The sequence below is a fragment of the Chelonoidis abingdonii genome, chromosome 6, assembly GCF_003597395.2.
Source record: "Chelonoidis abingdonii isolate Lonesome George chromosome 6, CheloAbing_2.0, whole genome shotgun sequence".
Classification (NCBI taxonomy): Eukaryota; Metazoa; Chordata; order Testudines; family Testudinidae; genus Chelonoidis; species Chelonoidis abingdonii.
The window spans coordinates 52,297,075-52,316,300 of record NC_133774.1 but is presented as its reverse complement, the minus strand read 5'-3'; the positions used below and the strand labels follow the sequence as shown (position 1 = coordinate 52,316,300).

The following is a 19,226-nucleotide window of genomic DNA, read 5'->3' as shown; positions in this document are numbered from 1 at the left end:
TAAAGCAGAAACTGTTCTTATCTTCTTTGAAACAGTTATACGTTTATAAAATTATGATCTATTGAGAAAGTGATTTTAAAGTATTCCTATTACTCTGAAGTTAAAAACATGATTTTTTTTGTCTCATGGAATTTTATACTATTGCTCTGTGAATACTTGAGGAATATTTTTATTTAGTATAAAATAGGCATAAGTTAATTTGTAGCAGGTTTATGATTTGTACAATATATGGAGTTATGAATTTCCACTGTCTGATTCCTAAAAATCCTTACATAAGGTAGCCAAATTGACAGTCAGTGACCAAAATCCTACTTATCCATAGAACATGTAGAGCTCAGACAGTGACACTGCAGCGTATCCCATATTTTGATATCATTGGACCGCAACTAAAGGACTCATTTCTAGGCGTAGGATGACAGTTAAGTTTCCATAACCTCTCACAACCTTGATCTGTGAGAGACCAGCAGGAGTTTTAAATGTGATGTGTTAGTGAGTTGTGTGGGGTTTTTTTATTTTTTTGGGGTGGGGGGTTATTTTATTTTATTTTGGTGCTATGAGAACTTGACCACAAGAAACTGGAAAGAGATTACCAAGTCACTTCACTTATCAAACTGGTCACTGAACAGATCAGATGGTTATGACTTTGACCCTCTACCTACTTTAACTGAATTTAAAATAGTGATTCTGAAGTGAAAGCTTCTATTCTCATATTTCCCAAGAAATTTAATTTTAGAAATAAAAGCCATTTAAATTAAGTAGATTACAGAAAAGGCACCCTTGCATTCCGACTGACCAGAATTGAGAAATGTAGTATTCTCAAATTATTTTTAGACTTTTCTCTATGAAATGTCTCTGTCTGAAGCAGACTTTCAAGAGAGTGATAATCCATTACTACAGCAATACCAATAATGCAGGTATTTTGAGAAGGGTTTCACCTGCAGGACCACTTCCTCTTGAGGGGAAAAAAAAAATTGCAGATTATAGCTCATTAAATGTTTTTGGAGATGGGGCAATGGGTAAAGCATTTATTTCATTTAATGCCATGAAATAAATATATATTTATATTTGATCCCAGGATATGAGAGATACAAAGTGAGTGAGGTAATACCTTTTATTGGACCTTCTGTTGGTGGGAGACAAATTTTTGTCTCTTGCAGCAACAGAAGTTGGTCCAATAAAAGAGATTGCTTCACCCACCTTGTATGTCTCATTAAACATATTGATACCGGTAAAGCATTTGGTACTGTCATGAAATCCTAACATAAAAACAGCCAAAATGCATCAGACCAAAGGTCCATCTACTCCTGTATCCTGTCTTCTAACAGTGGCCAACGTCAGATGCTTCAGAGGGAATGAACAGAACAAGTAATCATCAAGTGATCCATCCCTTTTTGTCTATTCCCAGCTTCTGGCAAACAGAGGCTAGGGACACCATCCCTGCCCATCCTGGTTAATAGCCACTGATGGACCTATCCTCCATGAGTTTATCTAATTCTTTTTTGAACTCTGTTATAGTCTTGGCCTTCACAACATCCTCTGGCAAAGAGTTCCACAGGTTGATAGTGTGTGTGAAGAAATACTTCCTTCTATTAGTTTTAAACCTGCTGCCTAGTAATTTCATGTAGTGACCCCTAATTCTTGTGTTATGATAAGGATTAAATAACACTTTGTGCACACCAGTCATGATTGTATAGATCTTTATCATATTCCCCCCTTTGTCATCTCTTTTTCAAGCTGAAAAGTCCCAATCTTAATCTCTCTTCATATGGAAACAGATCCATGCCCCTAATCATTTTTTACTGCCCTTTTCTGAACCTTTTCCAATTCCAATATATCTCTTTTTTTTTTTGAGATGGGGCAACCACATCTGTACGCACAATTCAAGATGTGGGCATACCATGGATTTATACAGGGGCAATATGGTATTTTCTGACCCTAAAAAAAAAAAAAAAACCCTAATTCGTGTTGCCTAGGATAGGGGCACTGTCATGGGTAAAGACTGTAAACTAAGAGTGACAATATATAGTAGTTTATCAGTTGGAAGTGTCTAGTGGGTTACTATGGGGCTAAGCATTAGGACCAGTCCTGTCAACATTTTTTATCATCTGGAAGAGGTTAAAAACATCACGTTAATGGAAACTGGCCATGATATTAATTGGTGAAAGTTATGAACACCACTCATGACAAAGTAGTAATACAAAGAGACCTAGATAGATTAGAAACATGATCAGAAAAGCAAAATGAGAAATAGAACTGTAATCTCTTTCCCTTCCCTCTTTCAGATTTTTTTTATATATACTGGAATTCCTTAAGGGGCAGGGAACAATGCCATCTTTTATGTTTGGAAAGTGTCTAGCGCACTATAGGCGTTGCTAGAAATAAATAATTCAACTTGTAACAGTTTACATTTTTCTAAGGCAAAGTAATCTGACCACAAATGCGTCATGGCAGGGAAAAATCTAGAAGCAGTAATGCTAAAAGAGACTTAAGAGGTGATAATGAGCAGCAAATGTAGCAATGTGATAACATTTAAAACCAGCCATTTGTAGTTTTGAGCTGCATACACAAATGCAGTACTTACAAAGAGCAAGGAGCGAGTACTCCTATACATCTCTAGTGTAAGTGCACTTGCAATGTTGTGTGTAGTTCTGGGCACCAAATTTCTGTAACTAGAGGATGCACAAAGAAAAGCAATACAAATTATTAGAAGTACTGGTTTAGGAAGGAGGAGGATGTATATTTTAGCTATGGTTATAACAATGCAAATATTTTGAAAGCTGTAAATACTAAAGAAAAGGGATTATTTAGTGTGATACATGGGTGACTTATTCCATTGCAACTTCCATGATCTGTGAAAGAGAGTGCTTCATTTTATATTTTCTTGTTACTGATGGTGGTTATGATTTTGCAGGTTAAAGCTTGAAACTCTTACAGATAAAGATCTGGGTATGCAAGGCTTTGAAAATATTGACGAAGGAGACCTTTCTGCCATGCAGCCTCTAGAGGTGCTTGTCCAGTTGGAGAAAAACCAAATAAATGAGACTGAGCCAGATGAATTTCCTCTTACTTCCAGCCAGGCTAGTGGTATTGAACTACCAGGTAGTCAACCTCAGCCTATTACAGCACAAGCAATCCTTGAGGAAGATGAATTAAAAATAGATGAATATGATAGTGATTGAGTGCAACAAAATGTCAGTGCCGTTGGTCTAACATTGTTTAACAGAATTGTTCTTTTATTATGTGGTAAAGGATTATTTCTTGACTAGATTGTAACAAAAGCATCAATGATGTATTAAAGAGTGGGCCAATTCTAATTCTCCCTTAATATTCCTGTGACTAATCACATGAGAGTATGCTACAGGCTTAAGCCCAGTGTGTACTGGGATAGTATCAAGGAGCCAAGTTTCTTTAACTTCCCTTGACGTTGCAGTATGAAGCCCTAAGTGTGTGAATTTAATCAAAGACGTTGCTCCCTGCCTGTCCTGAGCCATCATAGTAACCTATATTTAAACAAAATTAAAATTATAAATGAGCTGAAATATTTGAAAGAAAACTAATGGTGAATAGTAAATCACAATTTTATTTTTTTACACTTTTTAATTTAATCTTGCAGTTTCTGGGTATAGCTTGTATACTTTTTGTCAGCATTTGGAGGTTTTACTAAATCTCACATGCTGCTGAAACCATTTACTACTGTTTGGAAACCTTTTGAGGGAAGAAAGAATAAAATGTAAATTGTAAAAAAAGTTAGTTCAGTATTGATGTAAATAATAAATCTCTTACTGTTACTTGTTACAATTTTGTACTTTTTTGGCCAGATAGATATTTTATCTATGTTTATAAAAAGATGCATATGTTGTATATCTATGTTTATAAAAAGATGCATATGTTGTATAGTAGATCTTAGATTTTTTTGAGATATTTGCATAATTTATCAAGGAATACATCATTAAAATTAAAGTGCTTTGTATTCTTTAGGAAATTAATAGTTTATGTGAAGACATTTTTCGTCTTAATGACATCTAAATTTAGATATACTTCGCAGAAGGTGTCTGTCTAAATAAATAAAATCCTGTGGTACTGATAAATGATGAGATTGTAGCAGGGGTTCTCAAACTGGGGTTTGGGCCCCCTAGGGGGGTTGCAAGGTTATTACATGGGGTGGGGGGTTGCGAGCTGTCAGCCTCCACCCCAACCTGTGCGTTGCCTTCAGCATTTACAATGGTATTAAATATATTTGAAAAAGTGTTTTTAATTTATTAGTCTGAGTGTGACCCCTCTTTCTTTGGGAAGAGGGGTCACCAGTACAAAAGTTTAAGAACCACTGCATTATAGGAATGTAAGTATTTTCCATGAATAGACCATAAAATAGCATCTGTAGATGAAAACTTTGTATATCCTTCGTATGGCAATAAATAATCGTTTTGATGTGTTCTTATACTGAAATTTCACCTAGCCATCCCTTTAGTCTTAATAGTGGCCTAATCCTGCTGTCCATACTTGGTAGAAGTTGTGCCTGAGTCAGGCCTACAGGATCAAGCTCACTTAAGTTTCTGCTACAGCAATAAACACAGACCATAGCCACAGAGCATGTATTAACTCATGGGGGTCAAAAGTTTACCATGGGCTGTCTTTGCCAAATCATTGAAAACTTTCAGTTTTTATCAGCAACTAGAAATCAGCTACAGTACACCCCTCTGTTATGGCTGGCTTTAAATGGTGGAAAACACTGGCTATTTTTATCTTTAAAATAGGAAAACAGGCCTGAATACCTTAACGTGACGATTTCACCTTTTCCATTTAAATAGAAACATGGAGCTCTTCAGAATGTAAGCACGATGCCAGTATCCTAATGACCATGAATGCAGTTGTCTATTACATCATTATACTCCCCTATGTTTCACGGGGCAGGAGCACCTCGCGCTCACGTTTTGCTCGGCGGTAATTTGAAGGCGAGGGGGGAGGGTGGTGGTGGTGCTGCTGCTGCTGCTGTAACTCAAGGCAGTAGCGGTTATCGGCCACGCAATCTTCACTCTCAGCTCTGCCCTGCTCGCAAGGCAGGCCCCGTCCAACCCATTTAATGGCCGCAAACATCTTTATCTTTCACCTCGTCGCCCCGCCAGCCACAGGAGCCTGGGGTTAGTTGGCTGCCCGGGGTAAGGCAGGGCTCAGGCAGGCTCCCTGCCCTCACTCGCCCCTTAGCAGTTGGGATTTGTTGGCCTAGGCTGGCGTGAGGACGGGTCCGTAGGTTTCTCGCTGCGGGGGCTGACCGGCAGACGGACCGACCCCGCCTGCCCCGGGAGCAGAGCGCTGCAGTTCAGCGTAAGTTAGCGTGTCCGCGCTGAGGGCAAATGGCGCAGGGACGGGCCAGGTCGAGCCGAGCGCAGGTGCCCGCGAGGCCCGGGCTGGAGGCGGGGGTGGCAGGTGAGTTCCCGGGGCGGGGCCGGAGGGGACGAGGCGGGAGCGGCTCAGGCGGAGGCGAGCGCGGATCCAAGCGGAGTGCGGCGCCCTGCCGAGCGGCCCCACCCACCGACCCGGGCAGTTGGGCGTCGTGCGCCGGTACCTGGCGGGGAGCTGAGAAGTTGCTGGCGGGACGCGGAGGCTCGCGGTGAGCGGGATCGCCCTTGTCTGGCCGGGGATAGAGGAGGGCAGGGGCCGTGCAGGGTCGGGAGCCGCGGAGCGGGGATCCATGGGGCGGTGGGGGCCGCTCTCTACAGATCCCGTTGCAGAATCGGGGCCTAGGAGGTCTTTGTTCCTTTTTCCTGGGACTTTGTGAAACAGCGGCCGGAGAAGTGCCCCGTGCGCCTCTGCGCGTCGCTTGATGGAGACGGACTCGGTATAAAATCCTTTGAGTTTAGTTTATAGATCATTTAAAAAAATTCCCCACACTTCGGTCTTAGACTTTGCATTGTCAACGTGAAATGGCTGCTGTAGTCGTTGTTAATTGCTCTGCGTTATCTTCGCTCTAACACCAGAGGATAAAATATGAAGCATGATTGTTTCCAGGTGGAATGGGTTTATTTTTTTTAAAAACATCGGCTTTTCTTTGAAGAATGCACCAGTTTTGGTGGGGTTGTGAGCTCCTCCAGGAATAGTTTTTATTTTTGGCTTGTTCAATGCTGAGCCTGTTGTTGGGTATTTAACAATTTCTTCTTTGATGTTTGTAGAAAATGCAAATAAAGTGGGAAGGGGATAACTTATAAATGTTCATACAATTATCTAGGTGTTCCTAGAACAGGAGATGGAATCACAAATGTCTTCCAGAAGTGCATTGTCGCAGCACAGATCAAGGCAGCATGGCAGATCTACACAATATGATGAAGTATTTGTGGATTCCTCTTTTCTAGAAGATACAGAAAGTCTGCCTCAAAGTTCACAAAACGCTGAACTGCTACTGAGTGCAGATCGCTTGCCGCCACCACCTCTCCCACTGCAACCACCTCTCGGCCCTGAGTTTTACCCAAGTAATAGTGAAGAACCCTCTGATCTGAAACCAGTAAGACGATTTATTCCAGACTCCTGGAAGAACTTCTTCAAAGGGAGAAGAAATAACCCAGAATTGGATAAGCCACCGTCAGATATAAAATACACTTCCAGTGGAGTTGAATGTTCTCCACCAGCATCTCCAGTACAGCAAAATCACAAGTCAGCTGCTAGTTCCTATAAAGACCCATATGGAGGATCAGGTGGAAGCTATAATTCAGGCAAACAAGCTGAAGCCATGCTTACCCAAGATCCTTATGCCTCCCTAGAACGACATACTCAAATGGCTCTAACTTACAGTGAGAAGGTGGAAGCTTATAATTTGAGATACTCCTACATGAAATCATGGGCAGGTTTACTCAGAATTCTGTGTGTTGTAGAGCTGCTTTTAGGTGCAGCTGTCTTTGCTTGTGTCACAGCCTATATACACAAAGATAATGAATGGTACAACATGTTTGGATACTCACAGCCATATGGTTTTACAGCAAACAGTGTATATGGAGGCTATTATTATAGTGGCCCCAAAACTCCTTTTATACTTGTAGTAGCAGGCTTGGCTTGGGTAGTGACTATAGCGCTTCTAGTGCTTGGCATGTCAATGTACTATCGAACTATTCTTCTGGACTCGAATTGGTGGCCTTTAACTGAATTTGGAATTAATGTTGCATTATTCATTCTGTATATGGCGGCTGCAATAGTCTATGTGAATGATGCTAACCGAGGTGGACTCTGCTATTACCAATTATTTCAAACACCAATGAATGCATCATTTTGTCGCATAGAAGGGGGACAGACAGCAGCAATGATCTTTTTGTTTGTTACGGTGATTGTCTATCTTATTAGTACAGTAGTTTGCCTAAAGCTATGGAGACATGAAGGAGCAAGGAGGCATAGAGAATTAATGGAACAAGAGGTAAGTCAAAAACTATCACATCAAACTGATTGCATCAATTTGCTTGTGTGCATTTAGAGTGCATGTTGCAAGGTGGGATGAAATAATAGACATTGGGTTCCAGTTATCATTGTGCCTTGGGCTAACTGTCGTATTAGGCAAGTTGTCTTGGTACTAGTTTTCCCAACTATACAGCAGGAATATTTTACCCACTTTTGTAATATTCTGAGCTCACCAAAGGGAAGTGTCACATTGCAATGTGCATTCCAGACCACTGAGAGGTTATCACTGCCTGCCCTCAGTGTTTAATTTGTAATGAAAGAAGTGCTGGGGCCCAAGCAATTTTTTTTTTTTAAACTTTCATAACGATGCAGCAAGCCCAGAAGTGCCAGAGCAGTGAACTGCCAAACCTAGAGATGCAGTGAGCTGCCCTGGCGCAATTGAAGCACTGCCTGCTCCTGTAATCTTGGGTGCCTCACAATGCTTTGCTGCTGTAGTTCCCAGCTACAGCAACTCACAAACAACCAGATAGCATGCAGGTCACACCCTGAGTGTCCATCAGCTCAGACCCCAGCAGCCTGTCAGCAACATCCAGTCATACTCTGGCTTCCACCAGCCTTAGTTATTACTTGCAGGTGACCCCAATACATTTCTAGTCCTGAATTTTCAGATATTAAAGGGCCAACATTCAACAGCTTGTTACTTTAACCGGGGTTACCAAACTGTTCAGTTTGAACACAGCACTGGATTAATTTAGATTAAAAATAAAACAAGTTTATTTTACTACAAAGAGATTTTGAGTGAGTATAAGGTATTAAAAGTATAAGGTGGTAAAGTCAGAAATAGTTACAGGAGAAATAAAAATAAAATGCTTTCTAGTAGCTAAAACTTAAGCTAGACTTAGTTCAAAGTAAAATCTTTACCACGTTTCCAGCAACATGAATGACCAAATTCTAGGTCACAATCTCCGCCCCACCACACTCTCCAGTTCAAAGCGCTGGTTACTTTGTCCTCTTAGATGAGAGAGAGATTGGGGTGTCTTTGCCTCTCCCTTTTATAGTTTAGTAATCCTTTGGAATGCATTTTCCTGAGGTTTACCCCTAGATAAAGTTCATTTCAGCTGTGAGAAAGGTGATGTGAAGTGAAAGTGGTGCTGTCTGTGCCTGACCCTGTTCTTTGCCAGATTGCCAATGACACTTGGCTTGAGGTGTCACCTTATCCTTTACCTTTGAGAAACCAGTTACCCTACAGCAGTGGTTTTCAAGCCTTTTGTACTGGTGACCTCTCCCTTTCACACAGCAAGCCTCTGAGTGTGATCCCCGCTTACACATTGAAAGCGGCGGAGGGGGAAATAAATGTAATGGGGGCTGGGAGCTGTCAGTCCAAGGCTCTGATAACTTGCAACCCACATGTAACCACTTTGCGACCCCCTCTAAGGGTCAAGACCCCCAGTTTGAGAACCCCTGCACTAGATTTGTCTTGTAAGCACATTGTTGGCATAATTTCAGCTTGTTCATAACTCTTAATATGCATTTCATACATACTTTACATAAGAATATTGATGATTATGTTATAAATTTTTAAATGATACCCACAAGGCATATTTTGCACAATTATTACAATAATGTGTAGGGTGTGAATACGGGGTGGTCACAGAAAGGCACTAGGTAAGGTGGTCTTTCCATTGATTTCAGCAGACCTTGGATCATGCAGTCACATGGAAAATGTCGAAGTACTTTCCCTAAACCAGCTGGTCAGCTGCTTCTTAGTACATACTCTTCTCTGAACAAAAGATAGGGAAGAATATAGTATAAACTGACTTATTTTAACACTTTAGGAGGAGGCCTTAAAACAAATAGCCTTTGGAGAGAGAACTTTCAATTTAGAAGTTAGTCAGAGCTACTCTAAGGATATAAATAAAAAGAACAGGAGTACTTGTGGCACCTTAGAGACTAACAAATTTATTTGAACATAAGCTTTCTTGGGCTAAAACCCACTTCATCTGATGCATCAGACTAACACGACTGCTACTCTGAAATCTAAGGATATAAGAAACTGATTTTGTGAATGGAGTATGCAAAATACCAGACCACCACTATGGTCTATGCATTTTCAGCTTTGCTCACACTACTAATTCAGCACTGTATTCTTGGCTGTGAGAAGCCAAAACCAAGCCTATTTGTCACTTATATAAAGACATTTCTCTAATATTTAGAGTAAGAAAGCTTGCCAGTTTTTTAAATAGAAAAAGAAAGCTAGATAATTGAGTGCTGCTTTTTACTGGTTTCCTACATTCTGGGTATTGTGCGTGAAACAAAAAAACTTTAATGCATTAGTCCTTAAATTCTAAATCAGTTTTCAGGTCTCTTCCTGCAGGCCCTTTCTCATTAGTGTATTTCCACTCACATTGTATGCCTTGTAGCTCTAGTATTTAAAAAAAAAAAAAAAGAGAGAATTCTTGGTTTCTAGTTATTTTAGCAATATTGGGCATAGGTGGAGTTGCTTAAGGCTTAAAAGGAAAAAAATATCCACTGAAATAAAATTTCTTTTCATTATGTAGCATACAAATCTGTTATAAGGCATCATTCTATCTCTTTGATAGAGTTCAGTACAAATTATTTATGCAGTATGACTATCAGACAAATATTTTGCTGTATGTTGTAGAGGCTCTAAATCAGAGGTAGGCAACCTATGGCACATGTGCCGAGGGCGGCACGCAAGCTGATTTTCAGCGGTGCTCGCACTGCCCGGGTCTTGGTCACCGGTCCGGGGGGCTCTGCATTTTAATTTAATTTTAAATGAAGCTTTTTAAACATTTTAAAAACCTTATTTACTTTACATACAACAATAGTTTAGTTATATATTATAGACTTATAGAAAGAGACCTTCTAAAAACATTAAAATATATTACTGGCACCCAAAACCTTAAATTAGAGTGAATAAATGAAGCCTCGGCACACCACTTCTGAAAGATTGCCGACCTCTGCTCTAAATATAAGACTGCAAGATCACTTGTGCTCTGTTTCAACTATTTCGCAATTGCATTTGCAACATATTAGGAACATCCTTTATTATTAATTGCTTAATCTCATATCTGGTGGATAACGGAAAATCTGTTTTATTTTTGCTTTACCTATCAACTAATGCGTTCTAAGTGGGTTGTGCAAAACATGATCAAATTGAAACTAACATTTTATTAAAACTTATAAAACTCACTAAAATATCACATTCCACAAAATTCAGAGGATATACTTGAGCCACACCTATAGGATTCAGTTTTTGATTTTCCTTCTCTCACTAGGGAGGAAGAACAGTGGATTTCCTCCACTTTCTAATTTCAAACTTTTATCTTTTCTTTGTAATATTCTAACTAATATCTTTCTTCTTCAAATTCAGTTTCACTCATGACTTGTCCTAATTTTAAATTAAATGAGTATCTGTGTGATTCTCACAATATTCTAGTTAAATGATGAATTTTAATTATAAAAATATCTGAAAAAAGTTTTACTGAAATTTATATAAAAATGGTCAAATTATTCCCACCCATCCTCCAACATTGTTCTATTCTATTTACTTTAAAATATTCCTAAATAGATTATTTTTATAGTGGTTAGTTTGACTGAGCTGAGTATGATGTAAAATTGTTAATGGCTGAGTTATTTCCCAAAATAGATTTTTTAAAAAGAATGATCACTGCCCCCAAAGAGTTCATGGTTTAATATTGGACAAAATATAAGAGTAAAATGGTAGGGAGAAAATTGAAGTATCTTATCTAAAAGTAGTAACTTAAAGCCTGTGCTGTCCCGTGGGTATAATTCTTAAAGTTGTGTGTGTTTGTTTTTAAATAAAAACCAAAAATAGCTCAGAACTAAACTGGATGGTAACAAACTGTGAATCCCAGTGATGGTTCAACTTGGTGATGAACACCAAAAAACAAAAAAAACACCTGTCAGCCATGCTTGCAACTGTTTCTATCCCTTCTCACTGACTCAGCAGACATTCTGGGCTGCAGAGTGACAATCCTGGGATCTTCTTATAAGATACTCCAAATTAACTTGTGTAAATTGTTAGTATTTTTTGAATTACTGGCTTCTCGCTTTAAAAATTTATTTAAAACTAATGACACCATACTGCCATACATAGATTTCCTGAAAATAATACATTTACTCATATATTTAAACATTAATTGATCACAAATACCCTGTGTTGTATGATTTGTATGGGGTTTAGGATATTAGAGGTTTGTGCTTTTGCAGAATACATACATGCTTCAAACCTTTGTTAAACAATAAACTCTTTTTTTTTTTTTTAGATGAAAACACAATCTTTTCTACCACAAAGGATGGTAAGAACCAAATTTATTCTCTGTCTGTCTCTCCTAATTTTCTAACTGATATTATTATAGGATGGAAAGAGGTAAAGTTATCCAAAGCACTGACCAGAATAGGTTAATTCTCTGTGTTGGATTCTTGCATTAGGTCTTAGCTCCTTAACACAAGACCGGTGGAACTCCACTATTTCTCAACCTTTTTTGGTCCTTGAGGGAAGTAGTGATCAGGTAGAACTAAAGTAAGACCTCCTTTGAAGTATATCAGGGTTGCTTTCTGAATATTCTGGTTAACTTCTTTGACCATGGTAAAGAAAGCCACGAACTCCCTGCAGGAACTAGCAGCACCCATTGTTCCAGCTCTCCTCTAGAGCCTAGTGATGCCCATCAAGTGGCCTTTCTTGGTTTCAGCCTTGTTTTTCAGCTGGATCTGCTTCAGAGCTCTGAATTCTAATTCTTTGCCTCAAGTGTGTTGGTGCACCCGTGGTACCTTTTTGTATGTGTGTCAATTTCTTGTTTTCAGCAGACTTAAGACCATTTGGTGTATCAGTGCTTGGTCTGTTACTTTTTTGAATATGCTTGGGTTCAGTACTTCTTGTCACACATTTCTCTTGTTGTTCTGGTGCTTCCCTTGACAGGTCAGGACATGGCCCTCCCCCTTGGTTTTTTGGCAAGTATGGAGATAGTAAGGAAGAAAGATAGTTCAGTGTCTTCACATCTTGGCCACATTGTAGGATGATACCCAATACCCAGGACTGATCACCATGTTTGTTTTGTGCCTTGGAATCAACCATGATATGCAGGGTATAATTGCACATGTCATCTGACAAGCAAAGAAGTGTGGGAAGTGCCTCCCAACCCTTACTGAGGCACCCCAGAGAGAAAAGGCTAACCTGGAGCACTTTGAAGGGTAAATCCTTTATGCTGAGCCCTGAGTTAACCAAGACTACTGTGCACTGGGATTCAGTGCCTTCACTGCTCAAACCCCTAGTTTACCAGTTTAAACTAAATCAGTTTAATGAGACCAGGGCAGCTTTACCACAAAGTGCCTTGTGTAGGCATCAGCAAATCTTTGCCAGGTGTTGGAATCTTGGGAAATTAAAGTCAAGGGTATTGAACTGTCTCTCATCAGATGAGGCAGAGCCTCCAAGCAAATGGTTGAATAAGGAGACAATGAGAGAAACTCTGCTACTCTCTAGCATGTCTGAACTGAAGCCTTATACTTCAGATAGCGCCATACTGAGACTTCAGAATTTTCCCCTCTTGTGTACCCAAAGCAGAGAAGCCAGTGATTTTGGATAACTGTATGTGCTCAGTAATCTAATCAAGGTCTCCTGGATCTCTCTGGGGAAGCCCCAAAGCCCACAGTATCAATTTTGAGACATGCCTCTAACTGTGCATCAGCAAGGGCAGGATCTCTTGGTGCAGTCAGAACACTTTTTGCACTGAGGCAGATGCTCATGCCCAAAGAAACTCTGCCTTAGACACCAGAGCCCACAGCACTTCTTGTGCAGGGGCTCCAATGGTACTGATGCTCCCAAGAATACTTAAGGTTGTGTGCTAAGTATTGCCTTAACTCTGCCCACATAAAAAATGCAAACTGCACAGTGCCATTCTCCTGCCTAACAGAAACTACCAGTTTCTCTGTGGGCACCACAATACCAAATCAGGATTCTTATTCCTACACTCCAGCAGGACCCTCAGGGAATGGGAAAAATTGTTGCTGATTGACAGATTAAATTAGACCCACTGAGCTACCTTTCTTACTAGTTTTCTTGTTGCACAATCACAATTAGTCTAGTAATATCTTAGAGGACTTCCTTAAACTTTCCAGTTCTTCATTCGAGTCACACGAGACTAATTTCTAAGCTGCCAAAAGAATGATATATAAAGGAACTGGTATCACTACTGGGGCAGATTTAAGTTTGTGTTGTGTGAGAAATCTCACTTTGTTTCTTTATGCAGTGGTGGTGTAGCCATGTTGGTTACAGTATATTAGAGAGGTAAGGTGGATTGGTCCAATAAAAGATATTCACCCACTTTACACTTACCAATTTTCTAACTCCATGCTTAGTTTTTCTCTCTAATATTACAGTTGCACTCAGGAAGGCACAGGAAACTATTTAATAACTGTAATTTTAACTCCACACTAACAATTATTTTGTGTTTTTTATATTTATCATTTTTACTTTTAAAATTAGTATGAAAGTAAAGACAGACCAAGAGAAGAAGTCAATTACAAGCAATTTACATCGGTGGAAATGAAACCTGAACTACTTAATAGCCATATACCATCAGGGCACATTCCTAAGCCTATAGTGATGCCAGACTACTTAGCGTGAGTGTTTTTTGTAACTTTCCATTGTTTCATCAAAGAGGTGGTATTTTTTGTATGGGCTTATTTTAGTGTCTAACAACTTTTTCATACTTCATACTCTACTGGTCTCCAATTTCTTAGACATTAATTTTAAATAAGAGAATGATAGCCTGTGGATGTAGCATGTAAATATTTAATATAAGTGCATAATTTAAAAACAAAATTTTGTAATATTTTAATTATTTAAACTATCTAACAGAATAATTACCAAGGGGATGAGGAAAGGACAGACAGTAATACAAAAATAATTGAGAAGAATAAATGTACAGGCATTTCTTTGAACTTTTCTAAAACCTCTAATACTTATTCTTCTTAAACAGTCTGACTGACAAAATCAGAATCAAACCTTAGCAAAGGAAATTTAGACATGAGTAAAATTCACAAAAAGTAATAGTCTTTTCAAGCTAATAGAACTCGATAGTTCCATAAGGACATGTTTCAAATAAGTGTAATTTGTATAACACTTAACTCATATTTCAAAGTCTTACATATAACCTGCGGAAGTTTGCATGTACTCAAAAAGCCATATTTACAGCTTTTTTGGAAAGTCATAACTCCAGCACTAATAATCATTTTTTTATAGGAAATACCCAGCAATTCAGACAGACGATGAGCGAGATCGCTATAAAGCTGTGTTCAACGATCAGTATGCTGAATATAAAGAGCTTTCTGCTGAAGTTCAGGTGGTCTTAAAAAAATTTGATGATTTGGATGCATTGATGAGTAAGCTGTCTCTTCACCCTGGAAACACACTGGTAAGTAGCTAACTAGATGCATGTGGTTTTTTTTTTTTTAAAAAAAAAAAAAATAATAATTGCAAAACCTAACTAATTTGTTTTCAAGAATTGAGCACAATCTTAAACAGCTAGGCTGCCTATGGGAAGAGAGAGACCTTATAATACTAAAGATAACAAACAAGATGGACTTGATTTTCTGAAAACCTATTACCTTCATATTACAGAAATAGTGAAACACTTCATCATAACTAGCTTATACCCATATTTTCATCAGTTTTTATTTTAGTTGTTTTCAGTTAGTTTCCATCTTAATTGAAAGTTTTGACTAATTTTAGTTGTTAGTGTTGACAAATTTGAACTAATGTTTTCATGAAACAAAACCTAAGATGTATCTCAGGTCATACTTTTGACAGTTCTGGGTAGAACTTGTGGGAGAACACTAACAACAAACATAAGGTTTTTAAAATGCTTCACCTTTTGTTTTAAAGGAACATGACAGAATTTCAAAAGTTCTGCAAGAATACAAAAAGAAGAAGAATGTGAGTATTTTGAGCTTTACATGCTAATACTAGGTGGGGGGTCAGAGTGGGTGGGATTATAGGGGTGCCCATTTTTCTGGGGCTCCTGGGCACGCCCCTTGGCCCAGTGGCTAATCTGCCAATGGGAGGAGGGCAGGTGAGTGAGCATGTGGCCCAGCAGCAGAAGAATCCTTCAAAAAGGTAGGCCTGCCACTGGGGGAGCCAGGCCCAGTGTGGGGCAGTGTAGATGGGGGCTGTTGCCGCTGGAGAATGGTGTCTCCTTCTAGAGATGAGGGCACACCTAGGGCTCGGGGGCCCCTGGCCAGAGTGTCCATTCCCTCCCCTCCACACCCTAAGCCAGCTGGAGGGGGGTGGTATGCCAACCCCGAACACTTCTGTCCCCCTGCCCCCCGTCATTGCCCGCCCACCCCAAATTGGGGACTACCCAAGTGTTCCATCCTGGCTACGCCACTGGTTTGCAATAATAATCCAATGGGTGGTTAAGAGGATGTAAGTCAGTGGTGGGGAACCTGCGTCCACGGGCCGCACATGGCCCATCAGGAAAATCTGCTGGCAGGCCGCGAGACAGTGTTTACATGGCCACTGGGAGCTGCGGACTGCTGTGCCTGTGGACAGTCAATGTAAATACTGTCTCATGGCCCATCAGTGGATTACGCTGACAGGCCGCAGGTTGCCCACTACTGATGTAAGTAGACAAAAGCAGCTTTAACAGCCGGCACAATCTGTTAGTTAAGGGTATGCCCAGCCTTTGCACGTTGGGAAGCTGTTACAATGTTCTGGGTACCTGTCACATAAAATGCTGGACACTTGAGAAAATAGGTGAAGTTTGTTGCCCAACCCATTACAATTTCATGTTGGTTGCATCTTGTGATAGCACTAAATATATAAACTAGATTTAAAAAGAAACAGTTGACTTTCTTAAGCTAAAGTGTTTTTCTGTTTGACGGTAGGTCCCATCTGTTTAATGGCTTGCCTGGAGAATGCTTGTTAACATTGTTCAGTTATTTTTTTGGAAACAATCCATTTTCCAGCCACACATGCAACAAAAAGCCAACATTCCTTGTCAGTGATAAAACAATGTGGTAGATATGCTTAATCTTGAAAGGAAGTCTCTCATTTTCTTTTTAAACAAAAAAATTTTGGGGGGGGGGGGTGAAATATATATTAGTTGCAGAATAACTATTGCTAGAATCCAGAAGTGGTTTTACCTTATTGCTATTAAGGTAGGTGGGGGATGTGTGTGTAATTATTTGCATTCCAGTAAAATCTTAGCAATATAATCTCTTGATTTGTACCTTTTTGTGTTTTTACTCAATGCACATTGAGGGTTCATATTAGTCTGTTTTCACTGTGTTGTCATTTGTTTTGTAAATTGTTGTTGTTAAAGATCACCGGATACAAACCATCAGAACACAAATATATAACTGAAATAGGGCAGCACAACATACGTATTTAAAATAGAAATAAAATTACATCACTTTACTAAATGGCTAAAATACATCAAAACCACAGCCCTTTTTCCACCCACCAAGAAAGCAGGAAAAGGGCAGGTAGAAGAAATTGTGTTCAAGGAAGAACAGCAGGTGTTTGGAGGGCATGAACCCATATGCATATATGCTGTCCTCAGCCAAGTGCATTATTGATTGTTCTTGGAGGAAACTGAAAGATACATTGTATTAATGAGTTGTTGATTTGCTTGTATATTTCCTGCAGGATCCTACATTTCTGGAGAAAAAGGAACGTTGTGAATATCTAAAGAACAAACTTTCTCACATAAAACAAAGAATTCAGGACTACGATAAAGTTATGAATTGGAACGTACAGACATAGTATCACTTTAACTTTATGTGGAAGCTACTTAGTATTTCGAAATAGAAATTATTTTTAAATATTTATCTTCAAAATTTATCAGCTTCCTAATGTGAAACCAATTGCTTCCTCAATCAATGCCTGTATGTAGTATATTTAAATCTTGTGCGTTTGACAGGTTTTGTATGCAATCCTATTTTAAATGCAATATAACAAATAAATTAACAAGCTATTTTATGGCATCTACATTAATTGTAAGCTTTAGTACTAGATTAATGCTCAAGTCTGTCCCTTTTTATATAATCATAGGTATGATATTTTTACTCATCTGTTCTCCCTTTCTTCTGTCTTTGTCTTTAAATGTGTGCACCTTTTCCACCAGATCTGGTTCTTCTAGATCTAGTCAAGAATCTGTGCAGTAGTGCTGTAACAACCTCAGATAGTGACTTGATGTATTTCCTGTATAGTTAGAGTCCTGCAGATATCCACTTCATATCCACAGATCATGTTTGCGGATTGGATGCAGATACAAATTTTGTATCTGTGCAGGGCTCTACATATGGTATTGGAAATAACTGGGCTGTTTTTATGGCCATAATTCAGCAGAGTATTTAAACACTTCAGTTCAAATAAATGAAACTGTTCATTCATGTCCTACATGCTCCACGAAATCAGAGCCACTTGTTAGTCTTTGCCTATTTTTTTCCCCCCATTCTGAGGATTGTTGTTTTCTGTAGGGAGAACCCACAGATTTCTCAGAAACTACTGAGTGGCGTCTGCCAGACAGGATGGAGAGAAATGTGGTACAAGCCTTCTTACTGTTTGATCGTGAATATTTATTTAATTCTTATATCTTTGTCTTTTCTCATGCAGAAGTTCTAAAGAAAGCAGTTGAAGTTTTGCCTAAATAAGGACTGCATAACAGGTCCTATATTAGCAACCATAGCATAGCTTAATTCTGACCTCTGTTTTGCAGCGGTGAGGTAACTTATTCACATTCAAGAGGAACGTGACTCTCTTGTTTGAGAAAACTGGAGAGAGTAGCTGATGCAGGTAATTGTAAACATTAGGAGTCAAATGTACACAATTTTTAAACTTTAATTCTCAGCATAAAACCTCCCAAAAAAGTTACGGTATATAAACCATAAGCATGTGATGAAAATCCAAGTGAAATGCAGCCTCTAGAGATTTAGATTTATACTGAACCTTACAATGTGGTTTGAATTTGTAAATCTATCTTGTATCACAGTTGTAAATACTTACAAACTTATGAAAACAATGTCATCTTATGAGAGTTTTATCTTTTGTATGAACTTTTTTTACTAATTAAAATACACTAAAATTGTTAGTCATTTTCTCATTGGTAGTAGCCTCTTCACTGAACAGTTTTTGGAACCAGTGTGTCACTGGACATTTTGTTCTGAAGTATGTTGTTCAAATGTCCAAAACAATACATAAACATAATACTTGTAGTCTTGCTATAAGTGCTTGGAGGCAATTGCTTTTATTAGAGGTTTTTGTTTTTGTTTTTGTTTTTTTTTACTGGAACTTTCTATGCTTGGTCTCAGTTTAGAAGGGATTATATCTCCAAGCTATAATCCGTTATTACTATGCTAGCTTTCCGAGTGTAGAGAGGTATGTTCATAGCTCCTAGTGTAAGGCTGTGGTGTTTCCAGCTGACTTTACACTGCTGTTCTACAGCGCTGCAAGGATCTGTAATTCAAAGCCACATCCAGCTTTCCTCCCTCTTTTTTTTTTTTTTAAAAAGAAAAGGGGAACACTTAAAGTGAAAAAAATTGTCACTAATATCAGTGATGGATTTCAGTATTCAAGATATGGAATTGGGATTGTTGACTTCCCAGCATGCTGTTAACTTAGTCACATTGCTTATCACGTATATTTTGAGAGCTTTATTGTGCTACACACTTCAGAAGATAACCAGAAATAAAAAGGTACATACCATATGACCAAATGAATGTTAGTTCAAGAATCTAAACTCAGGTTCTGACAGCTGGGAATTTAAACTGTAAACCTAAGTTTACAAAACATACGTGTATGTTTC

The 19,226-nt window shown here is 38.9% G+C and overlaps 2 protein-coding genes across 5 annotated transcripts in view; both read left to right on the top strand.

The window, feature by feature from the left end:
- Positions 1-4,438, top strand: part of RAD17 (RAD17 checkpoint clamp loader component) — a 31,146-nt gene extending 26,708 nt beyond the window's left edge. For 2 of the 3 annotated variants that reach the window (XM_032769541.2, XM_032769539.2), the window contains one exon: positions 2,912-3,314. In XM_032769541.2, the coding sequence (XP_032625432.1) occupies positions 2,912-3,179 (268 nt within the window). In that variant the 3' untranslated portion in view covers positions 3,180-3,314. Of the gene's footprint in view, positions 1-2,911 lie in introns of all 3 variants that reach the window. The other variant, XM_032769542.2, reaches the window with a different exon arrangement.
- Positions 4,439-5,304: 866 nt separating this feature from the next.
- On the top strand, positions 5,305-18,260 carry MARVELD2 (MARVEL domain containing 2). Of its 2 annotated transcripts, XM_032769544.2 has the most exons (7): positions 5,306-5,424; positions 6,224-7,396; positions 11,688-11,720; positions 13,904-14,040; positions 14,663-14,834; positions 15,305-15,355; positions 17,069-18,260. In XM_032769544.2, the coding sequence occupies exons 2-7, from the start codon at positions 6,242-6,244 to the stop codon at positions 17,183-17,185; spliced, it is 1,665 nt and encodes a 554-aa protein (XP_032625435.1). In that variant the 5' UTR covers positions 5,306-5,424; positions 6,224-6,241; the 3' UTR covers positions 17,186-18,260. The 2 variants fall into 2 exon arrangements, with proteins under 2 accessions (XP_032625438.1, XP_032625435.1); XM_032769547.2 differs by lacking the exon at positions 11,688-11,720 and having other exon boundaries at positions 5,305-5,424.
- Positions 18,261-19,226: the final 966 nt, after the last annotated feature.

Excerpts from the sequence above, each read along its gene's own strand:
- MARVELD2 (XM_032769544.2), top strand. The coding sequence starts at position 6,242 with ATGGAATCACAAATGTCTTCCAGAAGTGCATTGTCGCAGCACAGATCA. Across the intron at positions 7,397-11,687 it reads GAGAATTAATGGAACAAGAG|ATGAAAACACAATCTTTTCT; the intron begins GTAAGTCAAAAA and ends TTTTTTTTTTAG. Across the intron at positions 14,041-14,662 it reads GTGATGCCAGACTACTTAGC|GAAATACCCAGCAATTCAGA; the intron begins GTGAGTGTTTTT and ends ATTTTTTTATAG.